The sequence below is a fragment of the Acromyrmex echinatior genome, chromosome 13, assembly GCF_024713525.1.
Source record: "Acromyrmex echinatior isolate Ae372 chromosome 13, ASM2471352v2, whole genome shotgun sequence".
NCBI classification, from domain to species: domain Eukaryota; kingdom Metazoa; phylum Arthropoda; class Insecta; order Hymenoptera; family Formicidae; genus Acromyrmex; species Acromyrmex echinatior.
Genome location: NC_141864.1, coordinates 7457289 through 7481390, shown reverse-complemented (window position 1 = coordinate 7481390; position 24102 = coordinate 7457289). Strand labels below are relative to the sequence as shown.

The 24102-nt window shown below is 36.8% G+C and overlaps 2 protein-coding genes across 2 annotated transcripts in view; both read right to left on the bottom strand.

Annotated features, from left to right (window-relative positions):
• The window catches only part of LOC105148684 (hypothetical protein), a 16845-nt gene extending 8614 nt beyond the window's left edge, over positions 1-8231 (bottom strand). Inside the window, exon 1 of the mRNA XM_011060546.2 lies at positions 7288-8231. Within this exon, the coding sequence (XP_011058848.1) occupies positions 7288-7329 (42 nt within the window). The 5' untranslated portion in view covers positions 7330-8231. The remainder of the gene's footprint in view (positions 1-7287) is intronic.
• LOC105148683 (apyrase) lies at positions 7404-24102 on the bottom strand. The gene is made up of 11 exons (XM_087412605.1): positions 21602-24102; positions 20595-20820; positions 20241-20357; positions 20077-20157; positions 19707-19908; positions 19165-19270; positions 18565-18659; positions 18256-18410; positions 17994-18173; positions 11597-11691; positions 7404-11508 (listed from the first exon to the last, which is right to left on the bottom strand). Exons 1-11 carry the CDS (start codon positions 21730-21732, stop codon positions 11280-11282), a joined length of 1617 nt encoding a protein of 538 aa, XP_087268731.1. The 5' UTR covers positions 21733-24102; the 3' UTR covers positions 7404-11279.

The window sequence follows — 24102 nt, the reverse complement described above, 5'->3', positions numbered from 1 at the left end:
TAAAAAGCTATAAATCGGTTTCCAATTGTAGTAAACTATATTTTACAAAACGACACAATTATTGACAATATATAAAAGAAGAATAGATTAGTAATTGTATTGCATTCCATTGTCTTTTGCATAAAAAGATGCCTCTATTATTCATTCACTTCTTATATAGGTTTAAAATACAATTTACAAGATATTGGATTTATAAAAGAGCTCATAAATGGGAGGAAAATTTTAGAAAAGTTTTTCTGTGATGTGGACGGATGGATATAAATCAATCTTGCCACTCGAACACACCAATGCGAATTCCCTTAGATCGGTGAAAGCGAGAACACGGAGAAAGTTCGCGAATGGGTTAAAATGATCATGTCGTCAGTTATGACGAGAACATAAGAGTGGCAATTGCACCGAAAAAGAACGAAAGAAACATAAACGGTGATCGCCAGTAAACATACTGATCAAATAACTGCCAACATAATGACGATTGATCACGATTTTCACCTAAGTAGACCTTTAATACGTCACGCAAGCTATATATAATAAGCTATAAGTTATGATAAGCTATGAAGTAAAATATGATAAAGTATAATATTGTATAACAAAGTAATTTTATAAAATGAATATAATTAATATTTTTTCTTTATAGAAAAGCTATTAAGACCTGTGTAAAGTTAACCTCCCTAACTTTACAAAGTTAACTTTCTATAGCTCATTTGATTGCTCATTGTTTGCACATATGTGCACATTTCGAACCTTTCTCTAAACTTTGGTTATTAACAACTTTTTTTAATAAAAGATACGCAAACAAAAAATCGGCCTGTTTCAAAATGTCCAAACAAAAATTTATTGATTGAGACTATTTCGATTTAATGTGCTCCTAATAGTTGAGAGAGTTAATATGATGTTGAGCTAAAGTTATTTTTTGAATAACTTTTTTATTAGAAGTGTGCAAACAAAAATTTGATATGTACATACATGTGCAAACAATAAACCATCGAATGAGCTGTAGAAAAATTTTTTGTAAAGTTGAGGGCCAACTTCATACTATTAATAGGTACTATTAAAAGATATATAAAGAATATTACAGCATATTTGCGATTTTAACGACAAAATTATAATTAATGTTGTTCATGCATAAATTATCGATTCGTATAAATTAATGTGTATTACATAAATTTTCACTTTTATTTATTTTAACAGTGATTACGGTCAGAAACGACACTAAAAATATTAAGAAATGCGAGGTCACTTCCGATTTCGTTTTGCTTATCGCGTGCTAATTATCATCATTACAGAAAACAGCCTTAATGAGTTGTGGCTATAACCGGAATCGATTTATTCACAGTCTTTCGCAACTAATTGCCTTGTTATGGAAATGTATTGAATTTAAACGAGCTTGATACATTCGATCGCGAGATTAATCTTCACCATAATATTACTTTTCGCTAAATTAGAAGCAAGTCCGATGTAGATCGACTATAGGCAAACGAGAGATTATTGTAAATTTCCTCCTTTAATACTTTCTACGGATTATCGAGAAAATAACGGACCCGAATCCATAAAAGATTAAAGTGCGGCAAACACGAAAGCTGTAAATAATATCTTGTCGTTGATATCTTTTCTGCTTAAACTTCTACGAATAAGTCGATACAATAAAACTCGCATGCATATTCATGTTCGACTCCTTGCATTCGTATTATTCCGCATAATCGAGGCGACCGAAATACAAAGTACGCTCAATACACGAAGGAGTAAAAATAGATTTTGAAATCACCTTCTTTATGAGTTTTCGTTTCATAAAGGTGAATGGACCGTTTCGAGTACCAGGAATAATTCTGATGCAAGTTGCTAGATACCAAGCTGAACTGTATTCAGTCAATACTTGTATGCAAATCTCGCATGACTCAAAATTTATATTTTTGGCTGAATTATAGCTATGAAGCTGTCGTCATCACAGAGAGAAACGAGGGTAAGTATGTTTAAATACAATTGATACACGTAAATAAAAGCACGTGAGGAAAGCCTTTCGTAATACCTACATAATATTTGGACTATCGATCACAAGTAAAACGCGAGTTTATTTTAACGAATTGTAGACACGTCCGATTATCAGTAAAATAATAAATTATAATTATATCTATTTGATAATATTTCAACAAAAACGTATAGTTGTAAAATTGAACAAAAATACACAAGAGATGATATTTAGCAATAAAAGTAAAACTATACATATATCCCGATCTATAAATTATTTATTTTAACTTAACAATTTTTTATCACTTATACATATTTTTCAGCCTTTATTGTTAAAGTCTTCTAATATCTATTTGCTTTATATGTAATTTCTTTTAATTTGTAAATAATAAAGATAATGAGAAAAGGATTACCGCACTAATTATATGAAAAATTAGATCTCTGTGAAATAAGTTATTCCTTTTATATATAATACAGTAAACAAAAGATATTATAAATACAAGGCTCAATAATGGATAGTTTTTAAGCTATAATGTATCAAAAATCCTCTGTAAGAGCACAAGTTTTAGATCTTTAATACACCATAACTCAAAAATTCATTATTGAGCTTTATGTAAATAACATCTTTTATTTTCCATATTACAAATTATACGTTATGTAAAAACTCATTTCACCAAAACCCAATTTTTTATATAATTATTATATAGAACAGGGATTTTATTTTTACATTTTTAATACCTGTCCAAAATATAAAAAAGAAAACGAATCATCTGGGCAAATGTAAATCACAAGTCAGATGATCGATCCATATGTCGGATGTGATATCATGTCGGATATATTCATTTTTCATTCGGGTAAAATATTAAGTGGAAATACAATTCGATTAGATAAACTGATAAATGTGAATTGATTTTTTTGTCCTTCCATGTTAAAGAAATTTTTATCTCGTTCAAGTTGTTCTTGTTCAAGTTGTTCTCGTTTAAGTTATCCAAAATAGCATGCAAATTTTGAAATAAGTAACGATAACTCGCAATTTATCTTTCTTTTGCAAAGTGCACCGAAGCAACTTTGTCTCACGCAGATTACCAACTCATCTAATTAATTTGCATCGCGACATAGTACGCGACACGCGGCAGAAATAAAAGATCGTAAACGAAGTTTACATGTTAGTGCAGATAAGGCAAGTGATCGGGAATGTGTGACTATCACCTGTAAAAAATCGTAACGAGTTGCACATCAAGTTACTAAAATATCCTTCAAGGATATCAAGATACGATAACACTACAGTGTGAAAATTAAAGCTTAAAAAAAAAACGACATTATATATATTATTAATGGCAATTAACCGAATTATTTATTAATCCTCTCGATCGAAGGTAGAAAGCAAGCGATTAATAATAATTAAAGAATCCTGAAAATCAAAGCAATTTTAAAGAGGGCATTCAATCTTTCAAAGTTTTTTCGATTCCATTCAAAGTTCATATTCTTGCAAAAGACGGCCAGAATTCTCTACAGTCTCGTCTTTATCAAGTTATTTCATGTATAAATAGAACACAGGCAGAATGCATGAAGGTATAAGTATAGCACATAGCAAAAGGACACGTTTGACTACTTCGATGCAGTCGTCTCTTTATTAGTTGCCAGGCAAACAGATGTAAGAACGTAAAACGCTATAGATAATGTCACCGATATTCCAAATTCAAGTAATGCCGCGAAAAATGAGTCTTAAGAGAATATTAAAATTATGAGGATTATGAGAATTATAAGAGTGAGTTTTAAGGAATTTTTCGCAGAAAATTTAATATCGCGCCGTATATTTCGAAATTTAAACAATGTAAATGAATCGTTTATTTTACAGAAAAGTCGAATACATACAATCCGTTGAAAGAAAGTTGAATTAATCCTTGCATATTATAACGGAAAATTATAATAATATATACAGTTCCTTGAATAATATATACAGTTAAAATACAAATAATTTTGACAATTAATTATACTATAAATATGATATTATAATACTAATTGCAGTTATATTTGCCAAGATTGAAAAAATATTATAAAGCTGATTCGCGATACAAATGACAATTTCCTTACTTCTTTTCTAATTTCTAATAATTCAGACAAAACAGTTTAGGATATTAATCTTATTATTAGTAAAATATATATAAAAGTCTTCTTTTTGTGAAAACAAATTTAATTTAACTTTCCATTCTCAAAGATTGAAAAAACTCTAAATTAAGTTAAACGAGATTCAACGAGAAATGTTGCGAACAAGAAGAAACATGAAAAAAGTTTGAAAGATAATCGAAGTTCTAGAGAATCATTGGAACGAATTCGAGATTTCTTCTCTTCGTGCAATATACAAATGTTGAAACTACGAAGAAACGGGACGAAGCATCAGGAGTGACTGCTACATTTTATGCAAAATCGCACTTCTCGCGGAGAATTTTTCTTTCTTTCAAAGTTTCGAAGAAGTACAGACATCGAGAATGCAGTTAACTGCAGAAAAGGGCGCATCCTTCGCGCAATAGGATTCAATTTGAAATTCTAATTCGCCCCAGAGTCGTCTCGATAGAATTTTAAGCGAGAAAACTCGCAGCGAGATGACTCGCGAGAAGATTGGAATCGAGAGATAAATAAGTAAGTAGATGTTAACCAAGAGGAAAGAGCTTAGAATCTAAAGCGGATCTAGGATTCGTAAACAGTAAATTACATTACATATATCCGATTGTATTGGGACAATAGACGTGATAATATAATAAAAGACGAGTGTAAAAACGAAAGGAAAAAAAAAACATCGCAATAAAGATAGCGATTTTCGTATACAGGAATTGTTGTATCTAATTCCACAGTCTCGGATGGAAAACAGGTAATAACGAATGCGCGTGTAAATCGATTCGTTCCTTTTATCGTTAATAACCCCGACAGGGTTGGGAACACCGAGCCGAGTGGGTGGGAAAATCAGGAAGAAAGGGATGCCTCTGCGTCCTCCTCGCGTCGCATAAATCGAATATATCGCATAGATAGAATCGGAACTATTTACGTCGCGAGCGGACGAGAGAGCTCGAAATCTTCGCTTTAATGGAGATTTAAATCACTGAATGCGTACGAAATTCACGCGTTTGTCGCCGCGCCTCCATATAGAGCTCGAATGTCACTCTAATAGATGGATGGGAAAAGCGACCGAGAGAGAAAGGACACGATTATTCGAATCCATCGATCCTCGCGTTATATCGCGAGGAGAAAAAAAAGGATTCGTTTCGCAATCGCTCCGAAAACGAACGAACGTGCCACGCGATGGAGAACGAATAAAAAACCGATTCGCCTGTTCGCAATCGATTTCGAGCAGGTGCACTTTGGCAGCCGAACGCGTCGCGCTACAGCCACGCGATGCATTCCACGATGCGATCGTAAATATAGATGATTATCGGACGGTGAATTGGAATTTTTCCGAAAATACCGCTCCAACGAGAAATAGCAAAAATATATTAGGAATAAACATTAAATTAACGCGATATGTTTAAATAGAAGTAAGGATATAAATTTCGAGATAAGTATATATCGTAAAAATGACGTAAAAGCGCTGCAATGTACATTATCGTGTTTGTTAATTGACAAAGTATGTCAATATTATCTAATTCGGTGTAATTAGATTAGTCAACAGACAACAAAAATTTTGAGAAAAACTGTCTGTTTACTTATGAAATCCTCGTAATCAACGTCATATATGGCGTTGCATTAGCAGATTTTAATACCTTAATCTATTTATTATAGTGTATATAGAAAAAACATTCTATGATTTTGAAATAAATCTTAATCTATTTAGATTGTTATCTTAGACAGAATGATAAATTAAGATTTATTTCAAAGTCACACAGAATTATTATTCTCTGTATATAGCGTGATAAATAGTTTATAATTATACTGACTACGAGAGAAACCTTTACAGAAACCTTTACAGAAATCTAATTTATTACTGAAAGGTACGTAATTAATTACTTATTTTGAATATTAAAAACTATGAACAATAATGTTTTTACTACGTAATAAATAATTAATTACTGTCTTTCAGTCAGTAATAAGTTGGCCAGTATTAAATTTCTGTAAGAGAAAGTGTTTAATATTTATGACTATAATTGCATGGTGAAGTAATTATGATTAGAAGACCATTTTATAGTTATTATCGCTATGATGTTAGTAATTTTTATAATTATATTTATAGTACTGTATATTCTAAAATAAATATATAGTTGGCATAAAAAAATTATATTATAGTCATTTTCGATGTCAACTATATGTTGTTTTCAATATCTATAAATAATAGTTCCATATAATGGTTCTATATAATAATAATTATTATTGTTATAAAATTATAATATCAGTAATATCTGAAAATGAAATTTAACCATAATTATTTTACCATACAATTACAGTTACAAATAGCGGAATTTTTCTCTCAGTGTAATCTATATTATATAGGATTTATTTCTATATAGAATAATAATTGCAAATACGAAACATTTTCTCTCAGCGAAAGATTTATTTCAAAATTACAGAATATCCTGTTGCCTATGTATAACGACAAATTGAAAATAATTTTCTATTCGACGAAGATATCAAGAAGTATTATTATTCATGACATCTTTTCAAGCTGCCATCACAAATTTTCGTGATTAATGTCCATTTCCACGAATATAGATTAAATTTAATCTCTGTTTACCTTACTCTTCGTCTTTTTCTAATTCTTAGAACTTAGAAAAAGATAAAGAGTTGGTTGAACTGAGATTAAAGTTGAACTACTCTCTAAATTCTTCAGAATGGAATCTGGCTGTAAAAAGTGAAAATTGAGTCTTGAAAAAAAGTTGCTCAATTTTCAATCTTTAAGAGCGAGATTTCACTTTTCAGAGAGATCTATTCTAAAAGTTATAGAGAGTATTATTGAACCGGACATAAATAAATCTTTAATATGAAAACTCCAATAAAATCAACTATTTTAAAAATTAATTTTCAATTATGATTTATTAAAAAATAACAATCACTTTAAAGTTATTTCAACGAGAATGATTCGATTTCAATCGTGAGAATCCGTAACAAAAAAAAACATTCGGTGCTTCACTGCCAATCAGTCTTTTCTTCGGAATTAAATGCGGATTTAAATGCGCTGCGATATCACTTAGCCGGAGAGGTTTAAAGCGTTGAAGCGGCACAGGAAATTTGTTCTTCGGTGCGAAAACATGCATGCACAGCATAATTAATCTAAAGATCCGCGCGAAAGCGAGGACGCCGCGGCGGGCCGATTTATGTATGTATCGGTTTGTTACGTACCTCCGACAGGGCGTCCTCCATCATATCGTTCGTGTCTCTCATGACTCCCGATGGAAACTAGCACCGACAACAATCACTCAACGCCCACGTTCTCCACCGCTCCTCCGCGGCTCTCCTTTTCGCTCTATCTATCTTCTTACTTTTCTCTCTCACTTCGTTCCTCTTGCTCCGTTTCCGACGCGTTACCGTCGTATATACCGAATGCGCGCGCTTCTCTCTCTCTCTCCCTCTCTCGCTCTCTCTCTCTCTCTCTCTCTCGCTCTCTCGCTCTCTCTCGCTCTCCTCCGAGGGTTTCTCCTCGAAAGAATGCAAGTATCCACGAGAGTATCGACTACGCGAGAACAAGAAGGCACGATGACAAGTGCTCGCGGCCGTTTACTCCAGCAGCAGCAGCAGCAGCAGCAGCACCGAGAAGGAATTCCGTGACGTCACGAGCAACACATTTCCTCCATCGCCAGCGGGCGGGCGGTCTCGCGCGTACGCCGCCGCTTGGATTGCGTGCCGCTACTGCACGGCTTTTGACGGATCGATCGTATCGCGACGTGTCGCTCTTCTGGGACAGCTCGCGCCTCTCCCGCCTCCTTCCGCACCGGCGTCCTCGTCGTCGCCGTCGCCGTCGTCGTCGTCGTCGTCGTCGTCGTCGTCTCCCGGAGTACGGACTGATGGCCGCGAATTACACGCCGTGTACGCCGCTTCACCGACACACGGCGACACCGCGACGCGCGATGTTACGCGCACACTTGGCGAATCTCTCGCTCGCCCGTGTCGTGTAAGCGACGCGCGCTCCGGGTTTCCGGAGAGACTCCTGGGTACCGAGTCTTCTTGGTACCGCCTCACCACGCGCTATTACTCGTGTGAGCTCCGCGATCCATCGGTGTCCGCGATTTCAGAGACACTGGGAGACACTGGCCAGCTGCCGGCGTGTCTCACGCGCTGGCAGGTAATGCCGAGTACTGCAGGTCGAGAGCCGAGACCCTCCTGCCTGCCAGGCAGATCTGCCTCCATGACAGTCCCCGGCGCACGCTCGCTCGTTTTTTCTCTCTGTCTCTCGACCGTCGACTCAGACGATCCTCTTCCTCCTTACGCGCTTTCTCTGTCTTACGAATGTTTCAAATGTACGTCGATTCACCCATTCTCTCGCACTTGTACGTTAACCGAACGCTCGAGTGGCGGAAACCGTAGGCTTCCTTTGGATAAGTTTTTTTGCAATTTTAACATCTCGCGTCGAACGATTGCCAAAGACTCAGGGGAAATTTTTTTATTGAGCCAATTTACTCAAAAGTACAATATTTACGTTACCTACATTACCGTTTAAAAATTTAAAACGTCTCTAAATTTACATTTAAAAGTTTTATCTAAAAATAAAGTACTTCAGACTTTTAAGCGGTAGTGTAACTTATAAAAATATACATATTTTTCTAATTAGTTTTATTTACTAACACTGTACGAAAAATGTGTGTAAACGAAAGTTTATATTGCTTTAATCATAAATTTTATTTTAATAATGTACGTTTAGAAATAAAAATTGATATTTTCAATAAAATTATATTTATGAAGAATCGTGTTTTTTATTCAAAAACAATAGAGTACTCTAAACTTTTGAACGATAGTGTAACTTACAAAATAAATAATTTTACACTATTTCTATAGTATATATTTTAATACTTTCTATATATTTTTCAAATAAATTATTATACGGAAAAATGATTGTTAAATTATTTAAAAATTTAGGTCGATTAAATCTGAAAATAATGTTAATAACCCAACATAATTAGAATATTTTTAGATTTGTATCTATAATATATTTTTTAATATTTAAACAAAGCGCTATTTTTTTCACGTACATATACTATCTTATCCTACTTTTTGTATTTTTATACAATATTATCCTATATTTTTGTTTTCGACAGCCATTTGTTATTTTCTAATTTTAGTAGTTTAATTTCACTTAATTAGATTTTTTAATAGTAAAATCAAATGATACACACACAACACATTATATTTACTTTAAAGTTTTTTTTAAATCATCAGGAATTATCTTTTTTTTCTAATAAATGTTTTAACTAAAGAAAATGATAAAATCGGAAGTCCGGAAATAGAAAAGCTATGTCACATGTAGTTATAAGCATAAATAATCTGTCACGAGTAATCTTCATACTTGTCTTCTGTCGACCGCTCTGCAAGACGGCACTGCCAATCTCGACACTGTCTCTGTTCAGCTTCCATTTACGCACTTTGTTCATCTCTCCTTTTCTTCTCTATCCTCTTCCTCTCTCGGGATTGCGCGACTTCGCGGCACAGCTGCCTCCCGGTCGCCCTCCACGCAGACTTCCTTGCCAGACGTCGCACCGCGGCCATCGTTTTCTCGCAGCCTCCTCATTGTCGTCGTGACGCTCGCGAAATATCCGGCAAATCGCGTGTAACAGAAGCACGCCTTCACAATTCATCAAGATTCCCTGAGATTTCTTTTTATCGTAAAAATACCCGTTTCTATCTATACCAAGATTAACTTTAATCTTGGTTTAACTTATTGTTAGTTACTTCCCAACGAGCAGAAGCAGAAAACTTTCAGAATTCTTTATGAAATATCTTAAATATGTTTTGTAAAGAATTCTTAAAGATATCTTAAAGTTGTCTTATGCGTCGATTTTAGACATTCCTGCTCATTGGGTTACTTAGGTTTAAGAATTAGAAAAAGATAAAAAGTGAATTAAATCGATATTAAAGTTGTTCCACATTAGTAGAAATAGATGTAACAAAAATTCTACTTATGATCAACCAATGAGAGCCGCGCTTTCTTCCAAAATGATTCGTGCTATTGATTGTCGTCAATTAAATATAAATAACGCATAGCAACAATCGCCGTTAGAGGATCCAGCTATATCAGAAATCAATTATGGTTCGTTTCTCAGGAACTACAATGTGATAATCTAGCAGATTCTTTACACTCCACGTGGCGGCATCCAAATTCGAGATTTCTTCATTACATACATCATTCATGACACGTCGTTCATCAACAGTTTCATCGATCAGGGAAGTTAAATGATTTCTAAATCCCGAATCTTGCAACAGTCTAGGTTCTACACATTAAACATCGATACATGTATGTTTCTAATTGATTGTTCCGCAGAGAATCTACGCAGCGATCATTGTTTCCGAGAACGCTGTCTACAATAAATGGACCGCATTTAATTTATCCGCGGTGATCTCTTCCGTCGTTCTATCATAGATTTCAAATAATCTATCACGATACGCAGATTTCGTAATACCGGCACTAAATAACAGCGACTTGAAATCGATTACATCCATGGCGACATCCTGTTTACAACAGAGCATATAAATCTCGGCTCCTCTCTTACACAATGCCTTAAAATCGTCATTTGTATTATGCAATATAATTAATATAATTGTCACGAATTTCATGAAATGATTCTTAATTTTTCTTAATATTTTATATAGTGACTGGTATGTATAATGTATATAGAAATAAATATATCGAATATTATAAATATAATAATGGAACAATATCAAGTTTCCTTTAATCGTTGCATATCTTTTCTTTCTTTCGTTAAAAACGAGCGTTCCATACCGATGTTACAAAGCGGTTCGCGCATTCTGGTTGAGGGCAGGAACACGGACGAACAGCTGCTATTTCACCTGTTCGATACATTATTTAAATGCTTCATCTGCCTCGATCTCGAGATACCGCAAGATAAGCGACCGGCGTTTCCTGCTTTCTTACTCTTGTCACGCGATCTTCACAAATCTTTTTTAAGTGTAAATCCATCTCAATTCCGATTCATTGAATCTTTTAATAATTGAGGAAAGTGTAGGAAAATAATATGATAGCATAAAACAATATTTTTATATTTTGAAAATATATGTATAAGTTATTTCATTTTGGTCGACAATTAAGAATTTTTTTATATACCGTTGTATATACTATATAAATGAAGAAATTTTCTTCTCTCTTCCTCTCTAAATTTACAATTCTACTCAATAATATTGATTCGTCTCTCGGTTCCAATTAATAAAGGACTCATCTTCGTTACATATTTTATAAAGTGATTTATATCGACTGTTCCGGTTTTGTGATTACGATTTTTATTTTTAAAAATGTGAAAGCCGTCTCCGTCATTCATCAAAAAATTTGGTATTATCATTCTATACCATTGATTGTCCACCAAGTTTTCGAATACTGGATATTCACAAGCCTGGCATCTATCGATACGTCAAGAGAAATTAAAATTAACACACATCACAAAATAAAATCTTTACGGCGAAAAATTTTGGCAATAAAAAATTTTACCTAATTTTAACATCAACCAGAGATCGCGTTTCGTTTACTTTCTTGTAAGTAATTTTTAGTCCGGACCAGACTAGCATTTGTCTCATTTCTAGAATCTACAAAACAAAGTAAAATTCATTTTATTATTCAATTCATTATTCGATTTCTATATTTTTTAAAAGAAATCATTGTTACCGTATATTTCAATTTATGTGTCGTGCTGACACTATTTTATAGTGCTTGATTTTATTTAGTAATTTATAAAAGAAAAGATTGGTTGCTATAACAATTTAAATAGTAAAATATGGCATTCTTATGTGGCTTTTTTGTAGTAATCAGTTTTTGGTTGTAGCAGCAAATTGTTAATTGCGTTAACCTATTGAAATCATATACTGACGTTGCGGATAGGCTAACACAACTAAAAATTTGCTGTTATAATACATCTAAAAACTGATTGTTGTAGTCATATAAAAATGCTATGCCATATTTTACTATCTAAATTGTTACAGCAACCAATCATTTTTTTTCAATGTATTATTGTAAATTAAGACAAAGGATCTTGTGGAGGTGCTCCTCCCTGAGATAGTGGGAGATATCGTTGGGACTCTCTTCTCGACGAATTGTTCTCCATAGGGCACTGATGTGCCATTCGAATGGCAGGACGATCTCGCGGTCACGGTTGAGGAGGTCTTGGAAGCCGGACTTAAGATTAAGTCTGGGAAGGCTCCTGGTCCGGACGGTGTCGCGGGTGTCGTCATTAAAGACACGATGAGATATCTTGCTCCTTCGTGGGCCAGATGCTTCACGGGTTGTTTCAGGGAGGGGCATTTCCCGCGCGAGTGGAGAAGGGCCAGATTGGTTCTTATAGAAGCCGGGTAAGCCAGACCTTTCCTCGTACAGGCCTATATGCCTGCTAAGCGAGGCGGGTAGTGGTCCGTAGACTGCATGCCTTTCTAGATGCAATGCGGGGGGTGTCGCGGACGACCAGTTTGGCTTCCGCCAGCATCGCTCTACGATCGATGCGATCTGAAATCTGAGGGAGCGCGTCGACGAGGGTCTGTGGGACGGGGGTTTGATGGTGACGGTGTCGTTGGACATAGCCAACGCATTCAACTCCCTTCCGTGGCCGGTCATTGGGGAGGCCTTGGAGGAGAAGGGAGTGCCGGGATACCTGAGATGCATCCTCGGTAGTTACTTATCCGATCGTGTTCTCTACGTCGATAGAAGGAATCGATTGATGCGTGCGCCTATTACGTACGGAGTTCCACAGGATTCGGTGTTGGGACCGACCCTCAGGATCATTCGTGAATATCGTACAATTTCTCACGAGGCTGCGGCTATCCTCTAGGAGATGGTCCCATTCAACATTGCTGCGAATCGACTTAGAAGGTCTTACTTTCGTCGGCGGGATATTATAGCCCGAAACGGGGTTATTACATTTCGGGCGAGCTTGATGCTGGTCGAGATGGGGCGTCGTCCGTCTGTATTGAGGCGTGAGCGTCTCGTAGGGTTGACTCCGAGTGGCCCCGGGGCGTCTGTACGGGACGTCTTTGTGGAGGACCAAGAGATATGGATGGGGAGGGCACATGGTGCCCTCACTTACCGTGTTACTCAGATTTTGACGGGACACAGGGTCTTCGAATCCTACCTATTCAGGATAGGACGGCGGGATTCCCCGATTTGTTCTTATTGTAGAGCGGTAGTTGACACGGCGGACCACATTCTTCTGTTCTGTCCAGCCTAAACGGAGCAGAGGAGTGGGTTGCTGGAGTTCATGGGGGAGGAAAGAACCTTCCGGGCGTTGGAGGGGGCCATCATGCGTTCTCCCGAAGTGTGGTCCGCTTTTGCGGAACTTTGCGAGACGGTTATGCGGCGGAAGGAGGAAGATGCTCGTGAGCGTGGACATGGTCCACCTTGGAGTGCGCTGGTCTTCCCTCCGAACCTACATAGCTCCGATGAGGAGCCGTAGTGACTCTGCGCCGCTAGCGCATAGGTATATGCAAGTGTACGTATTTCTGTATATATTCCTGTATATAGTTCTGTATATAGCTGTGCATTAAGAGCGAGTTGCGCATAAAATTAAATCAATTAATGTCTTTATTTTCACGTTGGAGTGAGTCGTTACTCACTTATGTGTATTTTGCGGAGAGGCAGTACTATGCTGCAGAATAGTATTCGTGAACCCGTATGGCGGTAAAGAGCATAGTAGCTCTAAAGATAGAGGGGTACCCTGATATGCAAGAAAGCGGTTACAAGATACCCTCCTTTGGTCTGTGTCGTAGCACACAAAAGGGAGGAGTTTTTAGACGATAGGCTGCCGCTCCGGTATATCCCTCGGTATTCCTCGGGATCGGTTGAACGGGGCGGTTGAATCCGGCACACCCAGTGATGCGGGACGCAGGGTGTCCTCCCTCACCGATGAGTGTCCCTACGGGGTCCTCCTCGAGTGAGGGCTGGTGAAAATTTTCTCCTCCCTCGTAAAAAGGGTTAGGGATCGGTTTAGAGTTAGGTTAGGTTAGGTTAGGTTAGAGTTAGGTCGGGTTAGGTTAGGTTAGGTTAGGTCGGGTTAGATTAGGTTAGGTTAGGTTAGGTTAGGTTAGGTTAGGTTAGTCGGGTTAGATCGGGTAAGGTTAGGTCGGGTTAGGTCGGCTTAGATTAGGTCGGGTTAGGTCGGATTAGGTTAGGTCGGGTTAGGTTAGGTTAGGTCGGGTTAGGTTAGGTCGGGATAGGTCGGGTTAGGTCGGGTTAGGTTAGGTCGGGTTAGGTCGGGTTAGGTTAGGTTAGGTTAGGTTAGGTTAGGTTAGGTTAGGTCGGGTTAGGTCGGGTTAGGTCGGGTTAGGTTAGGTCGGGTTAGGTCGGGTTAGGTTAGGTCGGGTTAGGTTAGGTTAGGTTAGGTTAGGTTAGGTTAGGTCGGGTTAGGTCGAGTTCGGTTAGGTTGGGATAGGTTAGGTTAGGTCGGGTTAGGTCGGGTTAGGTTAGGTTAGGTTAGGTTAGGTTAGGTTAGGTTAGGTCGAGTTAGGTCGGGTTAGGTCGGGTTAGGTCGAGTTAGGTTAGGTCGGGTTAGGTTTAGTCGGGTTAGATTAGAGTTAGGTTAGGTTAGGTTAGGTCGGGTTAGGTCAGGTTAAGTTGCATCTCGGAGCCGACATGCGTGCACCCGCGCGGCGTGTCATGTGTCGACCTGATACTGGCGTCGTCTTTGGCATCTAGGAGGATCACCTCTTGGCGCGTTGGATCGGAGGTGGAGTCGCTCTCGGACCATAAATATATTATGTTCGAGGTGAGTGCTTCTCTGGCTGGGACCGCCACCGGGAGAACTGCCCTTAAGGCCTTTCCCAGATAGGTTACCGGTAAGGTCGATCGGGACCTCATGGAGGCTGCGGCGGATTTCTTGGCCTGGAGCGGAATTCCGAGTGACGCTGCTTTGGGAGCTAGGGAGATGGACCGAATACTCCACGACATTTCGGATGTTTCTATGACTAGGAGGGGACTGCGGAAGAGACCCACCACGTACTGGTGGAATGAGGAAATAGCAGATTTACGCCGTATCTGCAACTTGTGCAGACGACGTCTCACGCGTACGTGTGCGAGAAGGGGGGCCTCTAGGGAGTCCCTGCGAGAGCCCTGGGAAGCCTTGCGAGAGGCTAGACGCAACCTCAGGAGGGCGATTACTCGCTCCAAGGCCAGGTTGTGGGCTGAGCTGGTGAGCGACCTTGATAGGGACCCGTGGGGGATGCCCTGTCGGGTCGTACTCAATAAGCTGCGTGCGGGCGCAGCATCGATCGTGGAGGTGCTTCCACCTGAGAGTGTGGCGAACATTGTTGGGACCCTCTTTCCGACGAATCGTCCACCATTGGATAGGTAGTTGCCATTTGTCTGGCAGGATGATCTGGCGGTAACGAGGAGGTTATGGAGACTGGACTCGGGGTCAAGTCCGGAAAGGCTCCTGGCCCGGACGGTGTTGCGGGGTTTTTAATTAGGGACACTATGAAGTGTTTTGCTCCGACATGGGCTAGATATTTCACCGGTTGTCTCAGGGGGGGCACTTCCCGCGTGGTTGGAGATGGGCCAGGCTGGTCCTCGTGAAGAAACCGGGAAAGCCGGACCTTTCCTCGTTCTCGTACAGGCCTATCTGTCTGTTAAGCGAGGCGGGGAAATTTTTTGAGAGAGTTATAGTCCGAAGACTGCACGCATTCTTAAATGCGTCGGGGGGTATCGCGGATGGCCAGTTTGGCTTCCGCCAACATCGCTCCACGATCGATGCGATATGGAGACTGAGAGAGCGCGTTGATGACGGCCTGCGGGAGGGGGATGTGATGGTGGCTGTATCTCTGGATATAGCCAATGCGTTCAACTCCCTCCCGTGGTCGGTTGTCGGGGATGCCTTGGAGGAGAAGGGGGTTCCGGTGTACCTCAGACGTGTCATCTCGAGCTATCTGTCTGACCGTGATCTGTCGTACGTAGACAGGATGGATCGATTGGTGCGTGCGCCAATCTCGTGCGGGGTTCCGCAGGGCTCGGTGTTGGGGCCGATCCTGTGGAACATTGGGTACGACTCAATCCTGAAGCTCCGGCTGCCGGTTGGATGCTCAGTGATATGCTATGCGGACGACACTCTGCTGGTGGCACGTGCAGAGACTTTTGAGGAGGCGCGTATTAGGGCGGAGGTGGGGGCCACCTTCTTGGTCCGCTCTATAGAGCGTCTGGGGTTAAGGGTCTCGGTTGCTAAGACCGAGGCTGTGGCCTTTTCGGGGGGGGGGGCGACGCCGTTGGACGCTGCCATCCGAATCGGGGAAGCGGTGGTTCCGATTGGGCCCACCGTGAAATACTTGGGCTTGACTCTGGATTCGCGGTGGACCTTCCGGAACCACTTCCGCCTTCTTCTGCCCAAGGCCTGGGCAATGGCGATGGCTCTGGCGCGTCTGACTGCCAACATCGGCGGCCCTGGCGAGCGACGGCGGTGGCTGTACGCGACAGTTGTAATGTCGGTCGTCCTGTATGGGGCGCCTGTTTGGGCGCAGACGGTGGCTGTCGACCGAGGGATCCTGAGGGATGTGCGTAGGCTGCAGCGGCAGCTAGCCCTCAGGATCATTCGTGGGTACCGAACCATCTCCCACGATGCGGCGGCGATACTCTCGGGGATGGATCCTTTCGACCTAATGGCGGATAAGTTAAGAAGGTGTTACCTTCGTCGGCGAGGAATCGTATCGCGGGATGGGGTCATTGCACCTCGGGTGAGCCTCATGATTCGTGAGACTGAGCGCCGTCGCTCTGTCTCGAGATGGCAGGAGCGTCTCATGGAACTGCCTGCGAGCGGTCCCGGCGCAATTGTGCGCGGCGCCTTCGTGGAGGACCTGGGGGCATGGGTGGGGAGGGCGCATGGTGCCCTCACTTACCGCGTGACACAGGTGCTGACCGGGCACGGGGTTTTTGAGTCCTATCTGTTTAAGATAGGACGGCGGGACTCACCGATCTGCCTCTTTTGCAGATCGGCGGTGGACACGGCGGCCCACACTCTTTTGTTCTGTCCGGCCTGGGCGGAGCAGAGGAGTGGGCTGCTGGAATATGTCGGGATTGAAAGGACCTTCCGGGCGGTGGTGGGGGTTATTGTGCGCTCTCCAGAGGCATGGTCTGCGTTTGCGGATCTTTGCGAGATCGTGATGCGGCGGAAGGAAGAAGACGAGCGTGCTCGCGAGCGTGGGCTTGACCCACCGGTGAGAGCGCTGGTCCCACTCCTGAACCTGCACAGCTCCGATGAAGAGCCGTAGTGGCTCAGCGCAGTTTGCACGTCCGTGCGAAGCATGTATGTAAATAGTGATGTATATATGTATATAAATGCGTGTGAGCGATTAGGTATAAGTTAGGTTAAGAATTTTCTTGTACGTATCTGGTGTATGACACCCAATTTGTACACACGTGCGGAAGGCAGTGTTACACTGCGCCTGGTTGTAATTATAAGTCCGTAAAAATTTAGGCGGTAGAGAGCCTGTAGCTCTGTGGATTGGGGGGGTACCCTGAAGATATGCAAGTATGCGGTTCCGGGGTACCCTCCTTTAGTCTGTGCGGTAGTACGCAAAAGGGGGGAGTTTTTAGTCGGTAGGCGGTCACTCCGGTGTATCCTTTGCGATCACGGGGTGATCGAATCCGGCACACCCAGTGAGCCGGACCGCTGGGTGTCTTCCCACCCCGAGGGGTGACCTTTTGGGGTCCCCCTCGGGGTAGGGCTAGTGAAGATTTTCTCCTCCCTCGTAAAACAAAAAAAAAAGGTTAGGTTAGAGTTAGTTAGGGTTAGGGTTATGGTTAGGGTTAGGGTTAGGGTTAAGTTAATAATATTTGTGGGATCTAATATTTCAACTGAATATCTAAAATTTTCGTTTTTTAAATATAGTATTAAAGAATTATAATACAAAATTTTACTCACTTTTCTAATAGATTCTCCAGTCAGTTCAATAGTATCCCAAGTGTTTTCAAAAGGCAAAACCATCATCAGATCACCGTAGGTAATATCAGACTCCTCGAGAGAACTACGAATTCCTCCTGGATTCATGCAGGCCACTGCTGCGTACGTCCAATGAGTTTTATTTTCGGCATCGTCGACAACCTAAAATTAAAGCTATTTCCAACTTAATTCTTTTTCCATTTTAATTAAAGATATAGAATATTGTAAAGAGTGTCCTCCGCACCGCATTCACCATAGCGTCGGTTATAAGATTTCCCATGTTACATTCTTGGTTGTAACAATTGTGTAGAAGTAAAATTCTCGTTGTGCCGACTTTTTTTAAAGCCATTTCATCCACTACCTTCTTCCATGGCTTTAAAGCTTTCAAAATTTTCGGATCTATATATATATATATATATATAAAATATTTTACACATTATTTTAAATATCGTACCGCTTTTATTGTACTACATTTAAGCTATTTTAAGCATTGTGTTGAGTATTTATTATCATGAATAATAATAAATATTTAATTCCTAAAATCATGACTTACCTTCTTCAATGGATTGATCCAGGAGAATAGGATTTCCGTCCCAATCAACAACTTCACCTTGGTCATCGAACCATACTGTCAGATTACCTAAATATCTTTAAAAAAAAACAAACAAATAAAAATTACGAATCTTTATTGTATACACTGTTATATAATTAAATTTATAATGTCAATTTGTACTCAATTTGTGTTAGTTTCTATCATTTCTATGAATCGCCGCCGGCTTCTAATATGTCATAAATTTAACTAAAAATTGAGGTTAAACAATTTAACTCAAGAAAATGTGTTATATTTGACAAAATTAGTTTATTATTTACTAAGTGCACACATCAATATATATAGGCGTTGTTTAAAAATAACAAAATGTTATTTTTAAACTCAAGAGATCACTGTGCCTTTGATATCTAACAGTGTATGTATAATAATAGGGATAATATGGATTTTAAATATAAATTCTTTCGATGAATTTGAAATAAATTTATCTGTCAAATTATTGCAATAAAAACAAATTAGTCAAACCCGACCTCGTGACATAAGATAGTAATTGACCTTCTTTAACGATTTTCTTTACTATATCCTCATGCTGACTGAATAGCGTACTTTGTATAAGCAGCTGCTTGAACGATAAGGACCGTTCTATCTGTTTCATTCTGCGTTACGATCACGGGATATTCATCTTGTGGTGTATCGATAAAAGGCGGAGATCCTGCATAAAAAAAAAATTGACGCTATTTTTAACGCTATATCAATATATCACTCATTTGCTATTACAACGATACAATTTTTTCAGAAAATGAATTTCAATGTTTTAAATTATTAAAATTTTGTAATTTTAATTTTGATATTAATATTTTAGTATAATAATTGATTATTGACAATTTTAGTATAATAACTGATTGTAGTTAGAGGAATAAAAGTATGTTATTTTAATATATTTTTTTCTTTTTACATTTCCTTTTCGTTTTCTCTACAAGCTGCTAAAGAATAAATATTTTTTAATTGTGTCGTTATTCTAGCAATTATACTGTGTGATCAGTGATATTTTTTATAGCTTGTACATACATATCTATCCATAATAAAAAAAAATTTTATATATAAATTTAATTTATATTTGACTAATATAAAAGATTTTGCTTTCAGACCACTATAAAGAAACGTATGCGAATGACCACCGACGATTACATCGACCAAAGGACACTTCGCAGCCATGATCCTGTCCACATCCAATCCACAGTGGCTTAAAACTATAATAATATTTACTCCTTTTTCTTTCAGTCGCTTGGCTTCATCATTGACTGTCTCTACTTCATTTAGAAATTTCAATTTCTCCGTATTCGATAGAAACTGAAAAAATCAAATTCTTCAACAAATTCTTTACAATATTTTATGAGAGAAAATAAGAATATTTTATAAATATATAAATTAAGTTAATAAAAAAAAATCACATCATTATCATTAAATAAAATCAAATAACTTCTAATTTATAATAAGAATGTAATGTTGATTACTCACATTTGTAGTCGATAAAATGACGCCAATGACACCAATTTTGATACCGTTTCTTACAATAATTGTGCTATTCTTATATAAACCCTAAAATATAATCATATAATAAATCATATAATATAAAGAAATTAGACCAAATTTTTATTTAAAAAAATAAATGGAGATTAAACCTGTATAGTTGGCTCCTCGTTGTCATCGATATTTGTTACTACAACTGGTGCTTTGACATTTTTAAGAAAAGGAACCACACATTCGATTTTATTGTCGAATTCATGGTTACCGATCGTCTATAAAAATATTATAAAATATTATTACATCATAAATGTAAAAAACTTAAAATTTTAAAGAATAATAGTTATTTATTAAATTAAATCTTTTATCGCAATATTTTAAACTTTATTTATATTTTCTTTAATCATTATTTTATATGCTTATCAGTTATATATATAAATTTCTCTCTTTTCTGTTTTATATGAACATGTAATAAAAATATTACACATACTATACTATATGTATATAATTACCATAGCATCGTGTGGCAACATATTCATAAACACTGCAGTGACGTTCCAACGATGGATATTATACCAAAGAGTTCCTTGAAAGTAATCGCCGGCATTCAGGAAAATCGCATTCGGTCGTTCTTTCATGAGCTGATTAACTGCAGTGTAGACTCTAGCTATACCTCCTATGCAATCCTTTTTGTGATTCTCTCGGCAGGCTCCAGAATATGGGTTCGTCTGTTCGAATCTGTTTCAACATAATGCCCGTTTTTTTTTTCAAATGTCACGCTTTGACGCTCCAATGAACAATACGATCACAAAAAGCATAAAAAGTCGAACTATGGATGAAAAAAAAATAGGTTAAGGCTACATCATCGAAATTATTGTAATAACTTTATTCTTGACCTCGTAAATTCTCTTCGAGTCTAGAATTACAATCAATTCTTACATTAACTACGCGTCAAGATTTTTTAACGGTTGTTTACTTAACATTTTTTAACTTCGATCAGTAATTTTTTTACAAATGTTCGACGGATCTTTAGATAATATTAAAAACCAGAAAACACATAAATTTACATAAAAAGACTGTGTTTAGTTTTTTGTTTAATTCTCCTGACTTACGATGGATCTTTAGATAATATTAAAAACCAGAAAACACATAATAAAAATTTTAGAATATATCAAAAGAATATATCAAAAGAAATATTTTTTAAAACAATATTTTTTAAAACAATATTTCGAAATAAAGTTCTCTTTTTTCAAAATAAAATAAAATCATATCTGTCTCAATTCGATTATATTATAGTTTGTTTAATTTTCTTTATTTTACATCTGCAAATTTGGATTATTTTTATTGAAATATACTTAAAATTAGTATTTATCCTTTCTCATACGAGTTATACGTATGATAAAACCTTTAATTAATATAAATTCAATCCATAAATCTTATAGACTTAGCATCAATTAGCATCACTGTGTTATCTATAAATATTTCGGAGAATAAATAAAAATTAAACAGATTTGCTCACCTGGCATGAAAGTCATTTAAATGAATTATTGATAACTCAAACAGGTCTGCTCTATCGGGATAAAAGAGTCCGCGTCCAGTAAACCCCAAACAAACTTGAAACAAAACTAAGACTAGCAGTAGCATGTACATGTCACACCTAAAGATATTATTAAATAATTTGTAATGTATCACAAAGTAATCGCGATATTAAATATATAAATTAAATAAATGAACATGAATTTTATATCTTTTTATATTTAAATCTGATAACCAAAAATGTCACTTTTAAGATGAGATAGACGCAAAAAAATACTGTATAACTTGCAATGTCTTTCTTACATGTGACATCTTATAACTACACGTTTAATTCTTTGTACATAAACATGATAATTACATACTATCCTGCTATTTGCAGAATAAAAATAATTGCAAAGATAATGCGGGGGAATTACGTAACGTGCAAAAGTCAGAGACAAAATAACCTTGTATTTAAGCGACCGTCACTGGACATTGTTACATTGTAGCAGTTTTAAGACAGGTAATATCTTTCGAGTATTATTCCAATATCTTTATCTCTGAATGTGTAATTTTTGTTTTATAATTCAGTAAATAAAAAATATATCAAGTTATATTTATTCACTAAATTATGATAAATTAAACAAAATACTCAATAGCTTTAAAATTAATTTTATCGTTTGTAATAAATTTCCAACAAATTTCTGTATTATAATATGTTTCTATAACTAACTTTTTTATTGAATTCATATTCCGTTATATAATTTTGTATATATGTGTGTGTGTGAGGTTGTCTGTTTGTTTGATATCCTTATCTATTCCAATTTGCGCAAGTTTCTTTCTTAGAGATGCGAGAATGTTTTAGCATTCAATTTTCTTTTTCAGTAAATAAAAGATATATCAAGTTATACAATTTATCCACTAATTATAATAAATTACACGAAATGTTTACTTATATACTCAATAGCTTTAAAATTAATTTTATCGTTTGTATTTCCAACAAATTTCTGTACTATAACATGTTTCTATAACTAACTTTTTTATTGAATTCATATTCCGTTATATAATTTTGTACATATGTGTGTGTGAGATTGTCTGTCTATTTGATATCCTTATCTATTTCAATTTGAGCAAATTTCTTTCTTAAAGATGCGAGAATGTTTTAACATTTAATTTTCTTTTTCAGTAAATAAAAGATATATCAAGTTATACAATTTATCCACTAAATTATTATGATAAATTACACGAAATGTTTACTTATATACTAAATAGCTTTAAAATTAATTTTATCATTTGTATTTTCAACAAATTTCTGTACTATAATGTGTTTCTATAACTGACTTTTTTATGAATTCATATTCCATTATATAATTTTGTATATATGTATGTATGAGATTGTCTGTCTATTTGATATCCTTATCTATTCCAATTTGCGCAAGTTTCTTCCTTAGAGATGCGAGAATGTTTTAGCATTTAATTTTCTTTTTCAGCGAATAAAAGACATATCAAGTTATACAATTTATCCACTAAATTATTATAATAAATTACACGAAATGTTTACTTATATACTCAATAGCTTTAAAATTAATTTTATCGTTTGTATTTCCAACAAATTTCTGTACTATAACATGTTTCTATAACTTTTTTATTGAATTCATATTCCGTTATATAATTTTGTATATATGTGTGTGTGAGATTGTCTGTTTATTTAATATCCTTATCTATTCCAATTTGCGCAAGTTTCTTCCTTAGAGATGCGAAAATGTTTTATCATTCAATTTTCTTTTTCAGTGAATAAAAGATATATCAAGTTATATAATTTATCCACTAAATTATTATGATAAATTACACGAAATGTTTACTTATATACTTTCAAAAGCTTTAAAATTAATTTTATCATTTATATAATATTTCCAACAAATTTCTGTACTATAATGTGTTTCTATAACTAACTTTTTTATTGAATTCATATTCCATTATATAATTTTGTATATATGTGTGCGTTGAGATTGATTGTTTATTTAATATCCTTATCTATTCCAATTTGCGCAAGTTTCTTTCTTAGAGATGCGAGAATGTTTTAGCATTTAATTTTCTTTTTCAGTAAATAAAAGATATATCAAGTTATACAATTTATCCACTAAATTATTATGATAAATTACACGAAATGTTTACTTATATACTTTCAATAACTTTCAAATTAATTTTATCATTTATATTTCCAACAAATTTCTGTACTATAACGTGTTTCTATAACTAACTTTTTTATTGAATTCATATTCCATTATATAATTTTGTATATATGTGTGCGTTGAGATTGTCTGTTTATTTAATATCCTTATCTATTCCAATTTGCACAAGTTTGTTTCTTAGAAATGCGAGAATGTTTTATCATTCAATTTTGTGAGATCAAAGAAACGAAGTTCGCGAAGTGAGTATTATCCGAATACTTTCAAGTCGTTTGATCGTACTTACATTCGGACGACTATTAATATATAACATGCA

Bases quoted from the DNA above. Each gene is read 5' to 3' on its own strand.
- LOC105148683 (XM_087412605.1), bottom strand. From the start codon at position 21,732: ATGTACATGCTACTGCTAGTCTTAGTTTTGTTTCAAGTTTGTTTGGGG. The intron at 20,358-20,594 runs GTAATTATATAC...ATATTTTTATAG, and splicing joins TGTTGCCACACGATGCTATG to ACGATCGGTAACCATGAATT. The intron at 19,271-19,706 runs GTCTGAAAGCAA...TTTTTTATGCAG, and splicing joins GCATACGTTTCTTTATAGTG to GATCTCCGCCTTTTATCGAT.